General features: G+C 31.4%; 1 protein-coding gene across 1 annotated transcript; it reads left to right on the forward strand.

Moving 5' to 3' along the window:
• The first annotated feature begins 1507 nt into the window (after positions 1-1507).
• On the forward strand, positions 1508-23146 carry LOC115882378 (IDLSRF-like peptide). Its single transcript, XM_030900427.1, has 4 exons — positions 1508-1721; positions 18800-18917; positions 21185-21351; positions 21541-23146. The coding sequence occupies exons 1-4, from the start codon at positions 1580-1582 to the stop codon at positions 21732-21734; spliced, it is 621 nt and encodes a 206-aa protein (XP_030756287.1). The 5' UTR covers positions 1508-1579; the 3' UTR covers positions 21735-23146.
• Positions 23147-24205: the final 1059 nt, after the last annotated feature.

Raw genomic sequence — 24205 nt, forward strand, 5'->3', positions numbered from 1 at the left:
AGAATTTAATATTTATGTAAAGTAATACTACTTCTTTTAATTTTCATTAGCTTCAGTCACATTAGATTTTTCTATAATATCTTTTTTGCTTAGTATAATCATCATTTTAACATAATTTTTATTTGACAAACATTTCTACCATAACTTAACAAATATTTTACAATGTTAATTAAAAGAGGAATCGTCCCGACAAGACCCTCGCTGAAGGTCTTTACCACATACGTTGAGAAAATATCAAGGTTTGAACTGCCCAGTCCAAATCTTCAGAAAAAACTCTACATGTGTGGCTACCATTAAGATTCTATATCTACGCGACAAATTAATATCGATCCCTGTCATACAGTATTAATCTCAATCTCAATTGACTTGATATGAACCAACGAACTAACTTGCATGTATACTGTCTTTTTCAATTTGTCACAGCTGGTAAAACTTCGAAGTATTTGTTCTAGCGAAAGGTTTTATACTAATTTTAACACTTTAAACATTCCATTTGCGGATATATTTCGATTCCATCTCAAATGACTCTTTATTTTAGAGTTTTATTACATAGTTTATTGATAATCTTCCAAAAAGTTCATAATATATCTCATAAAAATTCAAATTGTAGATGAGCTTTTGTGATTACTGCAGAATTGATTAACTTGAATTGATACTACAATTGTAGTATCCAATTGTAGTATCCAATTATAGTATCCAATACAATCTCCAAACCAAAAGCGAGAAATACGGGTCTAGTGTTAGAACTGTCAGCTACTGTCACTTAGAGTTTAAAAAGAAACGGTGCTGTTAAAAATTTATCATAAACATATATGGAAATTTGACTGAAGTCTTTTAGAAAAAAGTTTAAATATTTTTAATACTTAATATATAATAATTAATAATTATTATCAAAGAAAATCTTTGATTTTTCTCGGTCGTAAGTTCTAAGAAATTTCTTCAAGATTCTTAGACCTCTGGAGGATTGTTATTGCAGGTTACGTATTGAGTCTTCCAGGTTCTTGAGTTCCGTTTAAGTTGTTTTTCACTTGGGAAGCAGAACAGTTCTGGTCCAATTAGTGGAGTGTTCGCTCTTTTTCTAGCTAGATCGCTTGCTTTTTCATTGCCTTCTATCTCTTGGTGGGCTAGCACCCAGAGCAGGAAGACTAATTGGTTGAGCTTCTCGAGGCATTCTTTGGTCAACTTTGAATTGATGATTACTCATTTGATCGCTTTTAATGCTGCTTTGACTTCTCAAATAAAACAATATTTCTCTTTCAAAATATCATGTGTCATTTATCTTGCACTACTATTTCAAATGCGTTTAAGTAATCCTCTGTATCATCGACCATCCTCAGTCATACATCCTGTAGAACAAGACGAAAAAAGTAAAATAAAGAAGTTCAGTATTGCGTCTGTCTTTCTCTATCGCCGTGGCCCGCGAATGAGCGGAGCGTACGGGGGCGCAGCACCGCCCTATCGAGCCCTCCGCAACAATCGGAAAGGCGCGGCAACAATGCCGGCCAGCATTATAAAGCGACTCTGTGCAACGCAACAAGGTCGCATTGCTCAGTCGACATCGGTGTGTTGAGCCCCAGCCATGGTCAGGGTGGCAACGGCGATGGCATCGCCTAATCCTCTGCTCCTGGTGCTGGTCATCTTGACCATAGTGGCCGCGATCCCCAAAGCGGTCATCGCAATCGATCTTAGTCGACTCTACGGACACATCAGCTCGAAGCGAGGTAAGCTTAGTCTTTGGCAACGTTGCTATGAATGAGTCCCACTGCTTTCTTAACTGCTATCTAACTATTCTTCACATATTTTAATCAAAATATATATGGACACTCATCATAAAAAGGTTGTAAAGAGAATAAATGAAATGTAGGACAGCTATTTGCTTTCCCCGCCCATTCATATTCCACATAAACAGTGAAAAGCACTTGTTGGCTGCCTGCATCAACAGTTGTGTCGCAGTAAATCGATCGATATCATTTATTTATTTGCTTTGTTTCCCCCCTTTTTCTCTTTGTTCAAATTGGCTACAACACACATTATCTCGCCACTTTAAGATTTACACGTATCTGCAAAATTAATAAAATTTCTTTTAAAATAATAGTCGGATAGAGCATGATTATGAAGCAGATAGACAAAATATTTTATATATAAAATGAGATTCATATATTTAAAAATTATGCATGAATTGATAATTTTCCGTTTAAAAATTCTACTGTTGTATAAACATAAATTATTAGCATGTCTCGTAGAAAATTATTCCATAATTATAATAGTTTATATTAATTTTAAACAAAATAAACGGCCACAATATCACTGATTACGCGAGAGAAACAAGTGTAGAAAATATTGTACCGATAAATGTGTAACATACCATACCATTTTCTTTTTATGACATAAATTTTATTAAAAAAATTATCTACACAGCTTCTTTAGTCTCAGCCGACCTACTTATGATTACTTTTACATTGATTCAGACCCTACTGATGCGAAAGAATCAATTGAGACTGATGTTCTGACTACTCGCACTAGGTTTACATGTATCTGCAAAATTAGTAAGATCTCTTTTAAAAATAATAGTCGGATAAAGCATAATTATGATGTATATACAAAATATTATATATGTATATATATAAAATGGCAATCATATATTTGAAAATTATGCATAAATTGATAATTTTCCGTTTAAAAATTCAATTGTTGCATAAACATAAATTATATATTAGCATATCTCTTAGAAAATTATTCCGTAATTATAATAGTTTATATTAATTTTAAACAAAATAAACGACCACAACATTACTGATTACGCGAGAGAAACAAGTTTTGAAAATATTGTACCGATAAATGTGTAACATACCATACCATTTTCTTTTTATGAAAAAAATTATATTAAAAAATTATATAAAAAACACAACCTCTTTAGTCTCAGCCGACCTACTTATGATGACTTTTACATTGATTCAGACCCCATTGATGCGAAAGAATCAATTGACACTGATGTTCTGACTACTCGCACTAGGCGCAGTAGGTGATATGCGGATTCTTCAAAATACGCGAAGTGGGATAGTTGGGTAATGATCGAATAAGCTGTGGATAAAAGTTTGTACACCAAAAATGGTTAGGCTAAATATAAAAAAAGGAAAATCATATAATATAAAATTATGTTTATTTATAATATTTTTAATAATGTTTATAACAGTAATTTTAAATTTTATAACATCTTATAGACATTATTAAATAACTATAAATTTTATAGTTATTTTTATAGTCATTGACATTGTGTGTAAAAATCATGGGAACAAAAATAAATCAATTAATTATATCTAGTAATAACGAGTAGAAAAAAATAAAAATAAAACAAAAATTAATAAAAATATATGTAATAAGTCCTATGGTTCTTTTTAATTTAGTTTAATGGCTTCTTAGTTTATTGATTACAATTTAGAAGGCAATATGGGTTTATCTGATTTAGACAGATTAAAATACATTTACAGTATTAGCGACCTTTTTTATCTCTCTGTATCTTTCCTGTTGAATACTTTATAAATCTACTAAAGTATTTAATATAATTAAAAAATCCAAAAATAATTTACAAAATTAAAGATTACTTAAAATGTTAACTGGACGCTTATGATAATTTTAAAATAATATTAAAAAATATCAATTTCCGCCATCTTTTTTACGCGATTGAGCGAGCATAATTTATTTTCTGATTTTTGAAGAAACACACGATGCCCATGTTTGTATTTCTCTAGATATTCATTGGCTTTTATTGAAATAACATCAATTCCGTTAAAACATATCTCAGAAAAAACAAAAAGACTATGGGTCCAACGTTTATTTTAAAATTCAAGAATGAAGCCCACCAAACGTTCTTAATTTTTTTTGATGTTATTCATAAATCAAAAATAACTTGAATGAATAACAATATAACTTCAACCCTGCAAAATTTTTTGAAAACAAGAGATTTATTAGAATTAAAAATAAAATCAGCCTCGCTATAAGAATATATATTATGTAATTCGGTATACAGGGTGGTCCGAATTGTATTCGGGATACTTTGGCAGCATATTCTGCAGTTAAAAATAAGTGAAAAAGCTCATATAAATTTATGCCCTAAAATAGCTTCGTTTCAGAGATACAAAGTGTATAGAAGTTTCATTTTAATTTCGTTTTTTTCCGAATAATTTCTCAACTGAATAGTCAATATTTAGATTAAATTAAAATTAGTATCTGAGTGTTTTTTCACATAAGAAATTTGATTTTGGTGTTAATACGACTCCTAACTTGTACGGGGCGCCACCAACAGTACGTCTGTCCGTTCTGTAGCTACGGGGTATGCTTAAGGGAGGGGGGCAACAAAACTCTCGGTTACCAGCATTTCATGGGTGTACTATAAATATTTTAAATAATACTACTTACTTATACAAATATTTCAAAAATACCTATTACATTTTTTTTTTCAAAGTTTTTCCACGTAAATGAGATATGACATAATTTTTATAAAAATTAAAAAGTTAAAGTAATAGTAAATTTGAAAGTAGCCAATGTTTTGGGGTGACATACTCGTCCACGTGTCCACGTGGACTCTGTACAGCTTGTATATATGTAGGTAGCGATCTTTAAAATATATCGCTGTTTATTTAAATGTGTTTTGTAGTAAACTGCTATACATACACACTATTAAGGTGCGTTTCCAGCAAGCGCGCATAATGTTTGCAAATGTTCGCGAATGATCTAATTATTTCCGCCCATATACTAATTAATTACATACTTAATTGTGTTCGTTAATAAATTATTATAAATAAATATGGATTTGAGTTAGAAATCAATATAATAATAAGTTATCAAATTAAAGTCTCTGTTGTTATAAATAAGCATTTATTAAAAAATGAAATATCATTTTTAAGGTGTTACTTTTTATCACACTGTATAATGCCCATACAAAATTCAGTTTTTTAGTATTTGGAGAAATTATTATTAATCAACGCAAACAGTCAGTTAATACAACAATATTAGTATCTGTACTCTTTAAAAATTTGGTACATCTTTAAAAATAATCTAAAATGTCAATAGTCCATGGGTATATTGATAAATAAGTTCTAAATTACAAGAAAATGCATTTTCTACGGAAACTTAAAGAGATAGGTAAAAAATGGTATAATATAATTTTATAGACAATTAAATTGTGCATCTGATTCTCGTAAAATATACAGGGTATTCCATTTAAATTAAACAAGTTATTGCCGTTTGAAGCTAATAATTATTTAAAATAAATTTTTAGACACTCTGTATAAGGTAGTATTATTTTTATTATTGCAACACAATAACTGATCAGTAAATAAACTACAGTAAATATTTAGTATTAAAAACTTTGATACCCTTGGAGAAATGAAGCCTTAAAATTTTTACTGCAATTTCACAAAATTGAAAATATTTCAAAAACGGTAAGGTTTAAGTATAATAAACCTTAATCAAATTTACCTTTATTTTAATCGTAGAAACTAAAAATGTAATAATATACAGGGTGTTCCATTTAAAAAAATACAACTTTGATATTTTTTACTTATTTGGGACACTCTGTATCTTGTAAAATTATTTTTAAATTGTACCTCTAATAGTCCTTCATCGAACCCAAAACTTACAATTTGTAAAAATCTCATCGTTTAGCTACAATACTCCGTGTCGTATGTGGTGAACAAGCCTGTATATGGATATATTATGGATAGTTTAACTTTTATGATTATGACTATGATTGTGATTACGACTATGTAAATGTTCTATAAACCCGACATAACTGGCGCAAAGACCTAATTATCACTTAAAAAAATGTATCATTTTTAACTTTCAAGAAATCTTGAATTCAAGAAATCTTGCAAGACTCTTGAAATTTCTTGCATATTAAAGTCTTGTCTTGTCTTGAAATTCAAGACAAGAAATTTTGAAAGTTTTGTCTTGAACTTGAAGACCAACACTCTTGCAAGACTTTTTCAAGACTCTTGTGCAACACTAGTCAATACATGTCATTATCGACAAAGAACAAACATATTCAGTAGATAGTTATTTGACTGAAATTTGTGTATTTTTTTAAATTAATCTTCGAAAAATTCATGATAAAAGAGTTTTGAGAGACTTTGAGTCATTTTTCCCATCCGGCCTCGAACCACCATGAATGAGCAGTGTGTATCAATAGATTTTTAAACTCCACAGCATCGCCACAGAAAGTATCATTTTTACTCCTAATAAAACAACATACTATTTTGGCTCTTATATGGCTAAAAAATTATGACGTCCGGATTTTGTCCGGATTTTTGGGAAGGCTTGTCCGGTGTGGACAAGTTTTCATCTGGTAACCCTATTCAAGCCGGCACTTTATTAATCAAAGTAACAAGTTCTATTCAAATAACTTAAATCTAATTGTATTCATTATAAAAACCATATATTTAAAATCGTTTTATATCGATTAAAATTGTATTGCCATTATAATCAGGACTGCGTACAGGTTGAAACGACGTTTGAAATAAAATTATTCTAAAGATCAATAATGTAGCTGCGTGTCATTTAAATGTATATTAATGACAAAGGAATGATATTTTATTCAGTCTAAAAAAGCAAATAGAATATATTTTGCGGGGATGGATCATAAATAAAAAAAAATTTAATAATATACACTCACCGGCAAAAAAAACCGGCCACTAAAAACTAGTCCTAATTTCAAAGTTGGATTTCTCGCGAACCACTCGTTAGATTTTGATGATTTTTTTTTAAATTGTAAATTAATTCCTTCTTAACAGATGCTAATTTTTTATTCCGAATTTATGTTGAGCATATACAGGGCACAACAATAAGACGAAGTTTTTTGCTCGAACTTTGTGACACCCTGTAGGGTGCAGCAGCTGTAGTAGCTATTGCTAAAAGCATTTTTCCGAGACGTTCGTTTTAAAGCAGCGTATTTCCAATAAAAAGAGAGATAATGTCGTGATTAAAAAAATAAAATGCTCACAAAAGATGAGGCTACAATGTGATTTGATTTACCAATAGCTACTACCGCTTCTGCACCCTACAGGGTGTTACAAAGTTCAGGCAAAAAACTTCGTCTTATTATTGTGCCCTGTATATGCTCAAAATAAATTCAGAATAAAAATTTCTGACGTAGCATCCGTTAAGAAGGAATTAATTTACAATTTAAAAAATATTCATCAAAATCTAATGAGTGGTTCGTGAGAAATCCAACTTTGAAATTGGGACTAGTTTTCAGTGGCCGGTTTTTTTTGCCGGTGAGTTTATAACAAAATTTTCATATATTTACAAATTTAGTTTCTACATAATATTACCTTTTATCCACATATTTTTCACCGTGTATTAAATTCCCCGAGTATTTTTATTAACAAATTAGTAGGTTATGTCTCAAAGTGCTCTGTATTTGGATGATCCAAATAAGTATATATTTGATGCACCCTGGTATATTGAAATTTATTGAGAATTTATTATTAAAGTACATCGCAGATAAAGAGATAATTTAATATATTTATGAAAGTTTATATGGTAACTGTCAACAGCAAAGAAGTTTTAATTAAACTTTCAGCAGTTAACACAACTTTTCATGTAATATAGGATTTCTAATAAACTCCTATAGCAGCCTTAATGACACATGTAGGGGAGACGAAAAGCATAACTGGAATATTAACTAGCCTTCTGTTTATTTATCTATATTAGGAAAGTTGTAATTATGTTTTTGCTAATGGCAAAGCTAAAATTATATACATTAGACAAATTATAGCCTTAAATCATATAAAATAACCCTTGCAACAGTTTATAATTTATAATAAAAAATATATTATCAAGCGGGTTTTGGGACATAAGACTTTTTCATCATTTTATTTAATTTTTTTTTAAATATCTTTTTCACACTGTATTTATAGCGACATAGAAACAACAGATATTTCGATTTTTTAAGTGTGTTTTAGAGGGTTATACCCCAGAGGTTTACCTAAAATGAAATCCGTGTTATATATTTTTTTACAAAGTGAATAAACTAGTTTCTAAGTAGATGTAAATATTTATAAAAAAACATATACAATCCAGAAAATAAAATATTTAAAAATTCTTTAAGAATGTTATACGGGGTAGTCCGAATTGTATTCGGAAAATTTTGTCAGCACATTCTGTAGAAATGATTATGTAAAAAAGTTCCTATAAATGCATGTCCTAAAATGTTTCGTTTCAGATATACAAGGTGTAAAAGTTTAATTGTTATTTCGTTTTTTTTTCTAATAATTTCAGAACTAACGTGGATATTTGGATAGGATCCTTTGACATAAAAAACTTGGTTTCGACGTTCATATGACTCCTACTTGTAGAGGGTGCCACCTGCATCTTTTTAACATATTTGAAGAGTAATAACTTTTCGTCTGTACCTGTATAAAACTACTGAGTAGAAAAATATACATTTTCGTAATTTTTTAAGTAAAAAATGTATTTTGGTAAAAATCCCTACAAGCAACTGTTTTCAAGATATTTGGAATGGAAATAGTCAATACATGTCATTATTGACAAAAAATATGTTGACTAGATAGTTATTTGAGCGAAATGATATATTAACTCTTTATTTTTTTAAGCCAATCATGAATATTTCTAGAAAGAAATACGATAAAATAGTTCCTGTTGAATCTTTGGCACAAAAGCATTTCAAATTTATTATTTCAGACTAGTAACTATCCAGTCAACATGTATAATTTTTGTCAAAATTATGATATGTTTTGACTATTTCGATTCCAAATATCTTGAGAACCATTACTCGTAGCGATTTTTACTGAGAAAACTTTTTTACGTAAAAAATGACGGAAATTTTTTTCACTTAGTAGTGTAATACAGATACGGACGAAAAGTTCTTACTCTTCAAGACAGGTAAAAAATATGTAGATGACGCCCCCTACAAGTAACAGTCATACTGACATCGAAATCGAATTATCATGTCAAAAACACCCAATTTACATCCAAATATCTGCGTTAGCTCGGAAATTATTTGAAAAAAATCGAAATAAAAATGAAACTTCTACACCCTGTATCTCCGAAACGAAGCATTTTAAGACATATATTTATAGGTACTTTTTTTACCTTTTTTTATATGCAGGATATACAATATACTGCCGAAATTTTCCGAATATAACTCTGACCTCCCTGTATAATACCATTATAATCCCCACCATGTTATATGGGAGTGAAACCTGGGTGCCGTACCGCTGACACATGAACGCATTAAACAAGTTGCAACAGAGACACCTTAGACAACTCTTAAGAATCCGGTGGTTCCATCATGTGTCAAACGTATCGGTCCTTGAAAAAGCTAACTGCGAGAGTATTGAAGTCATGGTTACAAAATCCCTCTTAGGATGGGCTGGTCACGTATGCAGAATGCAAGAAAACCGCACACCAAAATCTCTGCTTTACGGTGAGCTTGTAGACGGTAAGAGGAGGCCGGGTGGACAACTGAAAAGGTACAGGAACATTTTCCACGAAAACTTAAAAATGATTAACATGCAGAATGAGTGGGAAGAAGCAGCTCACAATAGAACTCAATGGAGAAGAGTTGTAAACTCAGTTAACAGCGACAACCAAAAAGTAAAGAGGCAACAATGCAATGATGAAATTTTTGAATGTCCTGAGTGCGGTAGGCAGATAACATCACGTATCGGGCTTTTCAGTCACAGAAAAGCTCATGAAAGAAAACGCCTTGCGTGACCATCTTCTGATGTGTGTCGAATACTCGTCAGTACAGAATAACTATGCTCGTCAGCGAGTAATGGCTGTATGTATGTATGTATAATACCATTAAGTAGTATAGCATAAGTTAAAGGGGGGTAATATACAGGGTGGTCCGAATTGTATTCCGGAAACTTCGGCAGCATATTCTGCAGGTAAAAATAAGTAAAAAAGTTCGTATAAATGTATGTCCTAAAATGTTAGAAGTTTCATTTTTATTTCGATTTTTTTTAAATAATTTCTGAAATAACGTCAATATTTGGATGAAAATTGGTGTCTGGGAGTTTTTTGACATGAGAAATTTGATTTTGATATCAATATGACTCCTACTAGTAGAGGGCGCCACCTACATGTGTTTTAACTGTTTTGAAGCGTAATAACTTTTTGTACGTACCTGCATAAAACTAACGAGTAAAAAAATATACATCTCTGTGACTTTTTAAGTAAAAAATATCTCTTTGTAAAAATCGCTACGAGCAACCGTTCTTAAGATATTTAGAATGGAAATAGTCAATACATGTCATTATTGACGAAAAATATACACGTTGAGTAGATATAGTAAACGCCACGAATGTTTGGGAGTGATTTATCGGTCGCTACCATGTGAACTAATCTGTTCAAGGTCAAATAAAACTTAATTCCAGTGCCGTGGTCTTTCAAGTCATATAATAATCAATATATAAGCTTGTAATTTGTTGTTTTAACTGTCAAAGTCTTGTCAAAACATATATTTGGTTATAAATATAAAATGGAATGCCCCATTGGTCGCACTCCAAGCACACCAATGGACTGACGCACAAAAACGAATCAATCAAAGAAACGCGATATAGTATCGTCTTTCTCAATCACGCTAACATTTTAGAATAAGTAGGAGGAGCGCAGGCAGATGATTAGACCGGGCCTTTAAAAACCTACGTCTGCGGTAAAAATTTACGTTTTTAATGTGAAAATGATAGCGCGCGTGTCGATTCTAACTTCATTAAGCGATGAATCACTCCCAAACATTCGTGGCGTTTACTCTAGTTATTTCACTGAAATAATAAATTTGAGAAATTTTTATTTTTTTAAATTAATCATAAATTTTTCTGCCAAAAAATGATGATAAAACCGTTTCTGTTGAACTTTTGGTACAAAAACATTTCAAATTTATGATTTCAGTCTAATAACTATTTAGTCAACATGTTTAATTTATGTCAATGATGACAGGTATTGATAATTTCGATTTCAAATATCTCGAAAACCATTACTCGTAGCGATTTTTACCAAGAGACTTTTTTCACGTAAAAAACGTCGTAAATGTATATTTTTTTACTCAGTAGTTTTATACAGGTACGGACGAAAAGTTATTACTCTTCAAACCAGTTAAAAAATATGTAGGTGGCGCCCTCTACTAGTAGGAGTCATACTGACATCAAAATCAAATTTCTCATGTCAAGAAACTCCTAGATACCAATTTTCATCCAAATATTGACGTTACTTCATAAATTATTTGGAAAAAATTTGAAATAAAAATGAAACTTCTACACCTTGTATCTCCGAAACTTAGCTTTTTAAGACATATATTTATACGAACTTTTTTACTTATTTTTATCTGCAGAATATGTTGCCGAAGTTTCCGGAATACAGTTCGGACCACCCTGTTGTATATTACTTACTCTTTTAGTATTCACATAGGTATGGAATGGTACAAAACAATAAATTAACGAAAATCAAGAAGCTCAAAAAACGCTATACTCGTATTGAGAGCTATAAAAACTGTTACGTTCAATTTTCAAAGTATAACTTAGTGATAAAATTTTCGCAAAATTATTTTAAGCGAAGTTTTAAAAATATACTAAAAATACAGTAAAATATAAAATCAAGAAACATTATTGCTCCAGCTTTTTATAGATAGGTAATGGAAAAAGTAATAGAATAGAAAAAAAAGTTTATTAAGAGCGCCCTATTATAAAAACTTTTGATTTTATAAAAAGTATACACTTTAATCATTTACCACTTGTTCAAATATCTGAGCAGAGTATAATTTTAATTTTAAATATACCGGGTGTTTTTCAAAAGAAGCTCACCCTTATAACTTTTTATTTTTCAATATGAGAAAACGAGTTTTGGTTTGTTAGTATATGACATAAATTAGGATTGATTGACGTATTCAATATCAATTGTGTTCGGCCACTTCCTGTTTCGCCGGAAACGACTACAACTTTTGATTAAAGTCCCTAGATATATAATATAAAGTTCCTATATATTTAGGGACTTTACTTTTGATTTTTAAATAGCACCCTCTCTGTTTTTAATTATTTTTTCGATAGAAAGTGACTCTCTGAATAGAATGACATATCACATGTCAACTTCTGACTTTTTTGTTTAAAAAAATCGTATTTTAAATTTCAATCTAGAGTGCTATGACTATGATAAAAACACTAATTTTTAACCAAGAACACTTGGAAAACTAGATTTGATCGTCTAATGTCTTTCGTGTCTTGTGCTGGCCAGTTAAAACATGCCCAATCGTGTTTTTAATTATATCTCAATTTTTTCAAATAGAACGAGAGTGGCTTATTATAAGCATATCTTGAAAAAGCACTTTTTTCTGAATAATTTGGTACCACACACTTGATATTTTGAGTCAAAATGTCGTTATAAACAATTCAAATAAACCATATGCAAAAATGCCAAATTGTTGACATGTGTTATGTCATTCTATAAAGAGTGTCATTTAAAAACCAAAAGTTGTAGTAATTTCCGGTGAAATAGGAAGTGACCGAAAACAATTATTGAATACGTCAATCAATCTTGATTTATGTCATATACTAACGTACCAAATCTTGTTTTTTTTATCCGAAAAAATAAAAAAGTTTTAGGGGTGAGCCACTTTTGAGAAACACCTGGTATACAATGTAAAGTATGTTATTTTTTTTACCGACCAGCACGTGTGATTTTTGATTAATAAAAATTAATGAATTTTTATAGGAATGGATTAGCCAAGCACATAATGAAATTACTTCTCTGGGGTATATATATTGCTGGGAAGGGAAAAGCTCATCCACCTGCAATATAAACCTAAATTTAATTTAGGTGAAACATTATATTACTTCGCATAAAATATATCCCCCTTAAAAAATAAGCAAGAAAAATCTTTTACCACGAAATATGCTCCTCATATTATAAATAATGTCTAAAAAATTAGCAAAAATAACATTTTACGCTTATTTTTAATTAAAAATATATGTAGGAGTAGGGATAAAATTCTTGTTATGTACCAGATGGCCAACTATCAATGGACGCCGGCTACGGCTGTATCTCAGAAACTACTTATCGCATAACTTTGGGAAAAAACTTGTAATAAGAAAATCGACCAAGAAAAATCGCTGCAAATGTCCGCCAAGGAGCGCATCTTTGTTGGCCATTCAGAAAACAACATTTTTCTCAAAATTATGCAGGTTAAATATTGCTATAAAGTGTATTTTCTTCAATCTTATAAAATAAAGTGGTGGGGAGTAAACTTGTTTTTATTAAAATAAGGATAGCTCTGGTTTGGGTCAGCTGATTTAAACAAACTAAGGCTCGTTTCAAAGAGATTCTTTTCTTTTCCCTAATGATCTACAGCATATCTACAGTATAAATTTTGTTTCCATATTTTTTTTCGTGGTAGATAGACGGCGCTGTTTGACATCATAACAGATATTGCCCTCTCAATTTCTAAAAATTGAGTTATCACCTTCTTACCCGCATTTATTTATAGCGTATTAAGCAATGACTAAATAATACAAGGACATGCTGCTGCAGAATTTGTGACCTTAGACGCCATTTCTTTGGAAGCAACGAATGAGTCATCAGCTGGTCATCAGCGACAATTTTAGCGATTTTTAATAGTTGGTTGTGTGTAGTGAACTTTGTATAAACTTTATTACAATGGTAATTTGTCCAGCTTTCAAGTGTAAAAGGCGCAATGATAAGAAAGAGCCAGGAGTTACGTTTTTATAAGGAAATAAACAGTCCACTCCACCTTTTTAAGTTTTTTTTTATTGAATTCGATAATTATTTTTCTGGTATTATATATGTACTTGATATGTGCTATACGTCGATACTAGTTTTGTACCTTTTGTTAACATTTTAAATCGTTTTTTTCGTAATTAATTAGTATGATACAACCGGATATAAATATCGCTTCAAGCGGACGTTAAGAAAAATATATACCACGGCATTGTTTGGAAGAATGGTCACAATTTAGTCTCGTGAGTTATTTGTCCTTGTATGCTTTAGTCATTAGTATTAAGCTATTCACATTGACACCTGTGAAACGCTTAAGTTATATTGACATTAAACTATAAAAATTGATATAAAGGGAAACAAAATTAATTTTTTAAAAGAACTGGATTATTAAAACCATATTTAGCAGGCTTCTTTTATATTTTGCTGAAAGAAATTACACACCAAAATATACCTATAGAGGTAAAGGATATTACTTTTTAACCGAGCAGCCTGTGTGTGATTTTTAATTCATAGAGCATAATTAATTTTGTCTCTCTGGGGTGTAAATATGGTTGGGAAGAGAAAAGCTTTTTTTCACCAGCAGTATAAACCCTCTTAATTTATGTGAACCATATATTGCTTGGCATAAAATATTTTTCTCTTAAAAAAATATGGACAAAACATGTTTCTCATTTTAAACCTAATAAAGTAAAAAAATGTATATTAGGATTATTTATAAAAAAAATTATTTGTAGAAGGTAGAAATAACATTTTTGTTATATCCTTACGTTTCAGTTCTACTCATTTAGAGAGAAAAAAACAATAAATAAGGGCGAAATCCAATTACGGAAAGTAACAAATTCCAAAAAATAATTATAACTGACGTTAGAAACAATTTAAAGCTCACTACACACTAGACAGTGTACACAGATGGCCTCTTACGAGATTTATAGTTTTCTTATATACTAAAGAAATAAAAATAAATTGAATGGTTATAAATACTGGTAAAATGGCATACGTGTGGGGTGATGAGATATTTTAACGTATATAGATATTGTTTTCTGTAATTATCTATAAGTATCAACGCTCTGGAGTGTGCCAAGTACTGGATATCCTGTAAATAATCGCTATGTGCATATATATTTTTTGTAGTTTGTCTAATTCTGTACAAGTTTTGTTCCTATTTATATTGATTGTTTGACTGTTTTTTTTAAATGTATGATGTACCTTTTTTATTAATTTGGCCGTTTTGTATATTTTATATATGTATTTTTGTATTTCTTGATTTTTTTTTCATATACTGAGTTGGACACGAATAAATAAATAAATTTGAGGTCGACCGCAACCTAAGAAACTTCCTTTACAACTTGTTAAGTGATATGTTAAGAAGATTGTCTATGAGAAACCAAAATATTAACCTCTGTTTATTTAAAGAGAATATTAAAAGCTGCCATTTAAAATTCCTACTTACAGTGCTTTCAGATGGAGCGGACCTGCGCGGACCGTACGCGGACCTGAGCGGACCGTACGTGCGGAGCGTCCGCGCGGATATTTTTTCAATATAGCTCATCCGGACGGAGCATACGCGACCCATGTGAAATCGTTCATATAAACTCATGGTACTTGCTCGAAGTCGCGGACTGAAAACGCTGTTAGAAAGACAATTTCCCATGTTCTTCAAATTCAAAATTCGAAAAAAAAAAATGCAAAAATATACAATTTAAAGTGTAAGGCTTTTTATATTTTTTCATTAGAAAATAAATATTAAATCGCAGCACGAGTGTTGGAAAAGTAGATTTCTGATAAAAATTTGCATGAATATCGGAGGAATCGTAACAAAATGTTTCATAATTCATTTTCTGTCATGCAAATTTATATTTTGCTTCTTATCGATAAAGTTGGAGAGTTCGGTAAGGTTTGGTGATTATCAGTGGCGGATACAGAGGGGGGGCCCATGGGGCAAGCCCCCCCCCCCTAAAATCTCTAAATTGGGTTAAATATTAGCCTTTTGGGTTAAAAATGGCGCCCTAAAAAGCATATTCTACATAATTTTTTTATTTGGCCCCCCCTAAAATAAATTCCTGTATCCGCCCCTGGTGATTATACTTGAAGGTTTTTATTTGAAAATGATAGACAATGGTGAATTATGAAATAAGTAATCTACTTGAAAATAGAGACTGCTTAAAAATGAACAACCAAAAAAAAACGGTGTGAATTACGGTTCTATTTATTAATAAACACTCATTACCTTTGACAGATCGATTTACAGCTAGACTTTTTAGTCGATATCAATTTAATACAAATACTATAAGTTAGACTCAAGAATATTGAATGTAGGTCAAGAACAAAAAAATGTCTTAATTTTATTGAATTTAAACATTTGGAAAAATCTCTAATGTTAATTATTACAACCTACGTAGGAAAATATATTTTGAAAATATCTTAAAAATATTTTGTCTGGTGATATAAAATGTTACACGTGTACAGTAAATTGTGTAATCACCTGTATTGTGTAATGAATTTTTTATACACCAACATAATAGGAGGAAGGGTTTGCCATTAGTCGCATTGTTTAACAAGTACACAAGTGTATTGATTACATAGTATCTATGTTTAACTCGTTTACCAATACATATATGAAAAGGGCAAATGTAAACATAAACAAACTAGTCTTTAAATAATTTTCCAGACAACAAAATTCCAGTATAAACAAATTTGCTTTAATATTCCGGACCTTAGGTGACAAGTAAAGTTATTGTCGGTGGACAAAGATTGTTTAACTTGTCGATGTGTTAACTTTTCATTTATATTGTCATCACTTTTAGCAAGATTTGTTATAATAGAAAATAAAACATAATTACATAATTATAGAATCAAAGGTTATATGAATTGTGATTTGTTAAACGATCTGCGTTTTATTCGTGTGACCAATTGCACACACATGTTTCGAAACTGTTACTTTTATCCTTTTATGTGCCCAGTATACATGGGAAATGGGAAGTCAAGCAGGCTGATACAACGCATTTTAGGCAAAAATTCGGAATTCTGTTAATGCACGTGTGAACTAATACACAAATAAGACACATATGTATGTAGTATATTTATACTACTTATTTTTTTTAAATTTACTAGGAAAATTATTCTCTCACACCTCGTTGTCGCAAAGGATACACATCATGGCACTTTATTTCTTACTAAATGTCTGCACATAAAAAAATTATTAACTTCTGTATTTTAACAGTAAGCTAGGCGTATTAACCTCATATTAACTTTGAAGCGTTTGAAGTGTTTCTCTTGCAGTAGTCCACTGATTACATTCACTGGAAAATTTTTCGTGTAGTTTTTTGATATATAAAAGCCTATAAAAGGATAAAAGATAGCAACTAGGGCCACAAAACAAATATTATTTAACAAAAATATTTTTTAATAAATTAATTTTGCTAAAAAAAATTGCAATATTCCGATTTTTGGTTAATAAAAGTTGTAAAAATTATTGTCTAACATTGATTAATACAATATTTTTAGTGTTTTGATTTCGATAAAAGCCGCATTTATCGGTATAGTAAATCAAGATAGAAAATTGTTGACAATATGACCGTTAACTAGAGGGTTCCTTAAGTGTGCCTTATTTGTGTCTACAGGCACAATTTACAGGCACAATTATTTAAAAAAGTTACTGAGATCTCCTATAATAAATTAAAATTCTCAGTAAATTTATTCAAACAATTAAATTCAATTTCATTTATTTAATGTGTGTATTATTTTTTTGTTCTCAGAACTGCGACTGTCGCCAACGACACGACTAAAGAACCAATCAGATTTGTACAAAATTCAAACAGCTCTCAATTTTAAATTTAGTACAGCTCCCATTGGTTGATTGAAATGTCAAACTGTGTCGCCCGCGACATGACGTCGTTCTGAGAACGGGGCTTTAGACTAGTTGAAGCCATGGTACAAAGAATACAAGGTATGATCGATAGCGGCTCCAATTTCGTTCAGTTCGCGCATACCACCTGTGACGTCACTAGGAAAATAATGAATAAATAAAAAATAAAGAAAGTTGACAGGAGATCTGCATTTTTGGGGTTATGGTTAAGAATTGTAATTAGCTATCTTTTAGTAAAAAAAAGTAACTTTCTAGAGCAATATAGTCTTTATTCCAGTAGAGACGACACAGATAAACATTAGCATTTTATATATGTAGATAACGGTAAGACCTACGCTAAACGCTAAAAATAAAAATATTTCGACAGCGTATATTCAGAAAACTTAAAAACTATTATAGAAGGACCTCCAAAGCAATCAAATCATATTTTGAATATTAATACATATAAATGAAAATTGTGTATTCGTAATTTTAGTGAAAATATTTATAAAAGTGAACGCTGGTTATGTGGTCGTAACGCACTCAATAAACTTTTTTGTTGGCCTTATCCACTATTTTCCGAGGAGAAAAATGTATGAAATACTACCGGCTACGATGATTTATGATGAACGTTGAAAGTTCATTATTAGAGAGGATGCGTTCTTCTACTTCATTTGAAGAAAAATGTAATAAAAGTTTTCAAACATGCATATTAGAACAATTGATCTTAATTTTAAAATTTAAAATCTAACAGATACGGTCATAGCTTTGTTTTTTTTATCTAAATTTAGTCCTTTTTTTAAATTGGTTTGATCATTTTTTAACCTGTTACATTTTTTGTATGTCTTATTTTTGTTCTTCAAAATTAAAAACTTTAATAAAAAAAAAGAAAAACAATTATTGTGGTGGGAAAATGTTAGCAGTTATTACATCCCCTTGTATTGACGCCACGCTACGCCGCTGTTATGTTGATATAGAAAATAAATTTTATTTTTATGTACGAGAGAAATCTCTCCACGACAGATGGCACATCTTTTTGAAACACCCTGTATAACCAACCACTCCTGCTTATTATAGCTCTGTCTGTATAGAGGGACAATTTGAAAAGTGGCCACTTTAAAGTTTACTTTAAATTTAAATACAACTATAGGCAATAGATACATGTAGGTACCAGGTATCTGAGTATAATTTTTTGAATTGATTCAGGTGATGCCTGCCATCCTTACGAACCGTTTAAGTGCCCTGGAGATGGAAACTGCATATCGATTCAGTATCTGTGTGACGGAGCTCCAGACTGTCCCGACGGATATGACGAAGACTCCAGGTAAGTAAGGGTTAAAGGTTGTGCCTTTGGCTTGTATTGACTGCCGGCGGAACCATTTATATTTCATAGGGTCAGATCCAAGTCCAAAATGTCAAAGGATTACACACTAGGACGTGTGATATCTATGAAAAAGTTGAAGTTGACCTATTAAAAATAGTCTACATGTATTGTAAAATTTTATTTTCATTATCTGATACCTTTCGACTACATTTGTCATGTTCGATCAAGTCATATCTTTCACTAAGAAGAATCAGCAAGTAGTCTAGTCAATACACTAGCTTCAACCTCATTTGCATCAGTAGTATAATAAGTGTCAGTAGAATAATAAAAATCAGATATTTTATGATAAAATGTGGTTTTTTAACCCCAGGATTAAAAATATTCTTTAACTATTGTCCTGTTGACGTGAAAAAAATAATATAAATTATCTTAAACAAGCTATTTTCAAATATAAACACGACAAAAATCCATAAAAATTATTTTTATATTCATGGATATCAATCTAATAATTTTCAGACATGAAGCTTTTTTGATTAACTGGTACACAGTAGATGTAGATATCAATGGTTTTTTTCAAATCATTTAAAATTTAGACGCTAAACTCTTCCCATTACTTGGGCAAAAACACAAATTAACTATATTAGACTGAATACATACATTTAATTAAAGTTTTAATGAATATATACATAAAGAGGCTTTGATATAAATACCTATTTATCCAGTTAGAAACACAAGTTTTACAAGGAAAAAATATTTTAAATTACACAGTTCAATCAGTTCATTACTTTCAATCAGTTCGCATTGACATGTAAAGCAAATTGATGTTTATTTGGTATAAATTAGAGACGATTAACTGCTGTAATTAATTCAGGTTGGCAAGCAATTTATTTTCGGCTAGAGCAAATCCTGAATGAAATACGAATCAATAATAAATTAAAGACTACGATTCAAATGATACGTATTAGAGATGAGCAGAAACTCGCAAGTTCCGATTTAATCGCAGCGATTGTAAATTCGCAATCGCCAACCTGCGATCCCTTTTCATAGTAAACTGCGATTTGCGATTGAAACATCTATCTGTCGACTTTATAGTTTTACACAATCAATATTACTTTAGTTGCGATTTGCGATCGCAGCTCCCAACACTGCCATTTTCGATCGCACAGGCATTGGCAATTGGCAATTGGCACACATTCCAGACATACGGTGTACAGCACAAATCGCAGTCTAGAATGTAGAATATGCTATGCTTTTTAGTGTGCCAATTTTAATACAAAATTTTAATATTTAAACCAATGGACCCCCCCTCTGTATCCGCCACTGGTTATGACTAATTATAGTTGCCTTCAGGTATAATTCTGATTGTTAAGATTTAAAAAATACGGTTGTTGACAGAGCCTTATCCCTTTTTTTTTCAAGGTTGTATTTGTTATATAAATTATATATTATATAGTCCTCCAAGACCTCCACTAAAATGACTATGAAACTTATTCTTTTCCTAATATGCAGTCTCGAAGTACAGTACTGTGCTGGGCAACCAAATTACTAATAAATCAGTCTTCTAATGCTTCGTCCTACGCGGGCGACGTGTGTGTCAACAGAGGGCGATGAGCGCAACGCGCGAAATATTTCGAATCGCATTCGATGTCGCTCCAGTCGCGCGACACCGCGCTCATCCCCTACCTAGTACAGCTTCGTGGGAGACAAAAGCGCCCGAATCGCGCGCTTTTGTCTCCTACGTAAAACGAAGCGCTATGTGGGGGACAAAAGCGGGCGATGCCAGCGACGCGACGTTATCAGAAAACTTTTTCTTATGAAACTTATGAATTAGCTCTGTTACGCTTCGTCCTACGTGGGAGACATAAAAGCGGGCGGGCGACGCGTGCGACAACAGAGAGCGACGAGCGACATATTTCAATTGCCTGCGATGCCGCTTCAGTCGCGCGCATCTCCTACCTAGGACAGCTTCGTAAGAAAACGTTGTTTGATAAATACGCGTCACTCGCACCGCCCGAATCGCGCGCTTTTGTCTCCCACGTAGGACGAACCGTTATCTATGCTTATGAAAGCATTGCCGACGCAGGACGATTTCATAAGAAAACGTTATTCGAAAAACACATGTCAGTCGTATCGCCCGAATCGCGCGCTTTTGTCGCCCACGTAGGACGAAGCGTAATAGATCATGTATTCCCAATTTATAATCTTCCATAAATTTCGTTACAACAACTCAAACAATATTTAAAATGACAATATTTTAATGCTTGTAGATTATGTACCGCTGCAAAAAGGCCCCCAGTGGAGGAAACTGGAAGTTTCTTGAAGTCACTACTAGCCAGCCACGGGCCTAATTATTTGGAAAAGTTATTTGGAACCAAAGCAAGAGACGCCTTGAAGCCACTAGGTGGAGTTGACAAAGTGGCTATTACTTTGTCAGGTATGTATTAATTATAAATTTGTATCTTCTGTATTTGTATTGTTGTGTTACGTGGAGCGATTAACGCTTGGAATAAGAAAGAAGTGTCATAAGAGTGAGTTTCCACCGAGAACGGAATAAAGCAGTGTAATATTTATTAGCCAAATAATGTATAATTAAACATTATTAATAATCTGCGTTGTTTTTTAGAGTCTCAGACAATTGAAGATTTTGGTGCAGCTCTTCACTTGCTGAGATCGGACCTGGAACACTTGCGTTCTGTTTTCATAGCGGTAGAAAACGGAGACTTAGGAATGTTAAAATCTCTCGGAATTAAAGACTCGGAATTGGGAGATGTCAAATTCTTCCTCGAGAAGCTGCTTAACACGGGATTCTTAGATTGAGGTCAAGTTGGACCTGCTGCTGAGGTAGTATATGCCCATCCGCAACCTCATTTACCCTTAAGCAAACATTTTTATTCTTATCTTCCTAACTAGACCTTTTTTATATATATTATGGGCATATATTAAGCAACATCCAAATTTTAAATACAAAAAACATTTAAAAACGAGGTGTTGCATAGTGTTTATTATTTGAACTTCGATTTTTCTTGGTAACATGGCCATTTTTTGAACACCAAAATCAGATGATTGTACTGAGGTCACGTTAAATGGGGTATTGTAAGATAATTTAACACTATATTTACTGATGTATTAAAATAAACTAAAAGGGAAAGGAAACCAAAAGAACTAGGCACCTGATTTATTCTACTTTGGTGAGACAAAAATGTTGGTCAAAACTCTTTCACATTTTTATCAGCAGCAGTGTCAGTTTTGAGATTTCCGTCCCTGATAATTTTAATGGGGATAAAACAAAAATAAAAAAATAGTTACATATATATTTTTAAACCGTTTATGTTAGAACGTCCCTAGATTTGAAGTGAAAAAAAGAATAGATACTGTAGATGTTGCATATACTTTTACTCTAAAATATTTTTATGTCGACATATCAGTCCTCCAACGTGTTGAAGACACATTGGGGACATCGCAACAAAACATATCATATAAATGTGTTGTAGTTTGTAAGATTCTTCTATAAGGTGCATTTGTGATCACGTTAGTGGTCCATTCTATGTAATTTAAACATATCTCGTCTTCTGTTGATAGTCGTTATATAAGAGAATGTAAGTAACATTGTAATATTTTGGAAGGTTTTATAGAATCGAAGTAGGCTCTAAGAGTTCCGGTTGCTCCAAGAGCAAAATCAATGGAAGACTTAAATTTCTATAAACAAATCAATAAATCGTAATTTATTCATATACTTATAGAAATATATCTTTTACCGGAAATACGCATACATATATGTGTGTCGAATTTAGTTTTGAAATTGGAAATGGTTTTATATTTTTATTAATAAACGAATCGGTGCAGAATAATAAAAATTGACCAATTCCGATTTTATTTTTTTCTGGGATGTACTGAATCAACTTATTTAGGGCCTAAAGCTGATTATTTACATCCTGGGTCATACTCTAAAGGGATTTTGTGATCAATTATATATAAATAAGCGATATAGTAAGCAAATCTTTCGTTAAGATATCGACCTGACACTTACCACCTTATTAACGAGGGATTCGTCTATTCTCGCATTTACAATTCAACTAAGCACAATCATATGGTGTACCGCACTTATATACATTCTTTAAGTATCATATCTATATGCGTCTATATATATTTATATAAACAAAATATACATAAATATATTTTTTCGACTACCCTAGGATGTTGACAACTTAAGGCACTATATATATTTACTTTTGTATTTTCTCTCGTTTCTGCCTAATGTTTCGGTAGCTATTTTAAAAATATTTATTGTCAATTTGTTGTTATTTTGGATGCGATAGAGTTCATCAATGTTCAAACATAATATTAGGTAGATATAGAATTAATACAAAATCTTTATGTATACATACATATCATACTTTTTTATTACGTGTATATATAGGTTTCTATTTTGAATGAAAGCATAGAAATGTTCTCAGCCTGGATTAGTTGTTATTAATGAATTGTTGTAAGTTATGTGCTTCGAAGGTGTGCAGTTTTGAGGCATAATTTTATGCTTTTGTTGAAATACATTTATTATAAAATAAATTTTCTTATTGAATAAATATATGTCAAAAAATATATAGTTATTTTAATTAATGTGTATTTTTACTGTATTGCATTATTTTGAGTAGATCTCCAGTTTCCAGTATTAATTTACTGGAGACAACTAATTTCCTAAAATTTAGTTAAGGTTGCATCAAATTCTAACACTATTAGTTAGTTCTACAACTTATATAAAATTAATAAAATATGGTTTATTCAAATTTTCCGCCAGGTTTAGTTCATTCTTGGCACACTAGATGGCGCCACTTTAAATTTGAAACTAAAAAAATACGCGGGAGTTAGCGGTCTTCTTTAGTATGTTCTATGTTCCTGTTGCCAGTTGAGCAGATATACATACAGAATACTTGCAGAATACATATGACGTGCACCCAATGCGCACCACAGTTTTTGTCATTTTTCAAGCAGAGTATTCTATATATGCCGTATGATAAAAAAAAACGGCGTTAGCGATGGTTATGAAATGAAAATCGCTGTCATTTTTTATATGGAAAATGTCATCGATTGTCATTTCCCAACCAACTGGACGCCATTTTTTTCGATCGAACGGTATTATAAATTCACAAATAATTCGCAACGACCTATGCTGAATTACTAGATGTCCGAGAATGTGAAACCACTGTTGATTTTAGTGAGTATGTAATGTATTACGAGCGTACCTTATACATTAATTAAAAAAAAATAAGTTGTAAAAATATCTAAAAAAGTTT

This window comes from Sitophilus oryzae, unplaced genomic scaffold (assembly GCF_002938485.1).
Source record: "Sitophilus oryzae breed Bouriz unplaced genomic scaffold, Soryzae_2.0 scaffold_177_pilon_pilon, whole genome shotgun sequence".
Lineage (NCBI taxonomy): Eukaryota > Metazoa > Arthropoda > Insecta > Coleoptera > Curculionidae > Sitophilus > Sitophilus oryzae.

What these genes read in the sequence shown, in the direction of transcription:
- LOC115882378 (XM_030900427.1), top strand. Translation starts at nt 1,580, where the DNA reads ATGGTCAGGGTGGCAACGGCGATGGCATCGCCTAATCCTCTGCTCCTG. An exon ending in GGATATGACGAAGACTCCAG is followed by an intron (nt 18,918 to 21,184) that starts GTAAGTAAGGGT and finishes TAATGCTTGTAG; the next exon opens with ATTATGTACCGCTGCAAAAA. An exon ending in AGTGGCTATTACTTTGTCAG is followed by an intron (nt 21,352 to 21,540) that starts GTATGTATTAAT and finishes GTTGTTTTTTAG; the next exon opens with AGTCTCAGACAATTGAAGAT.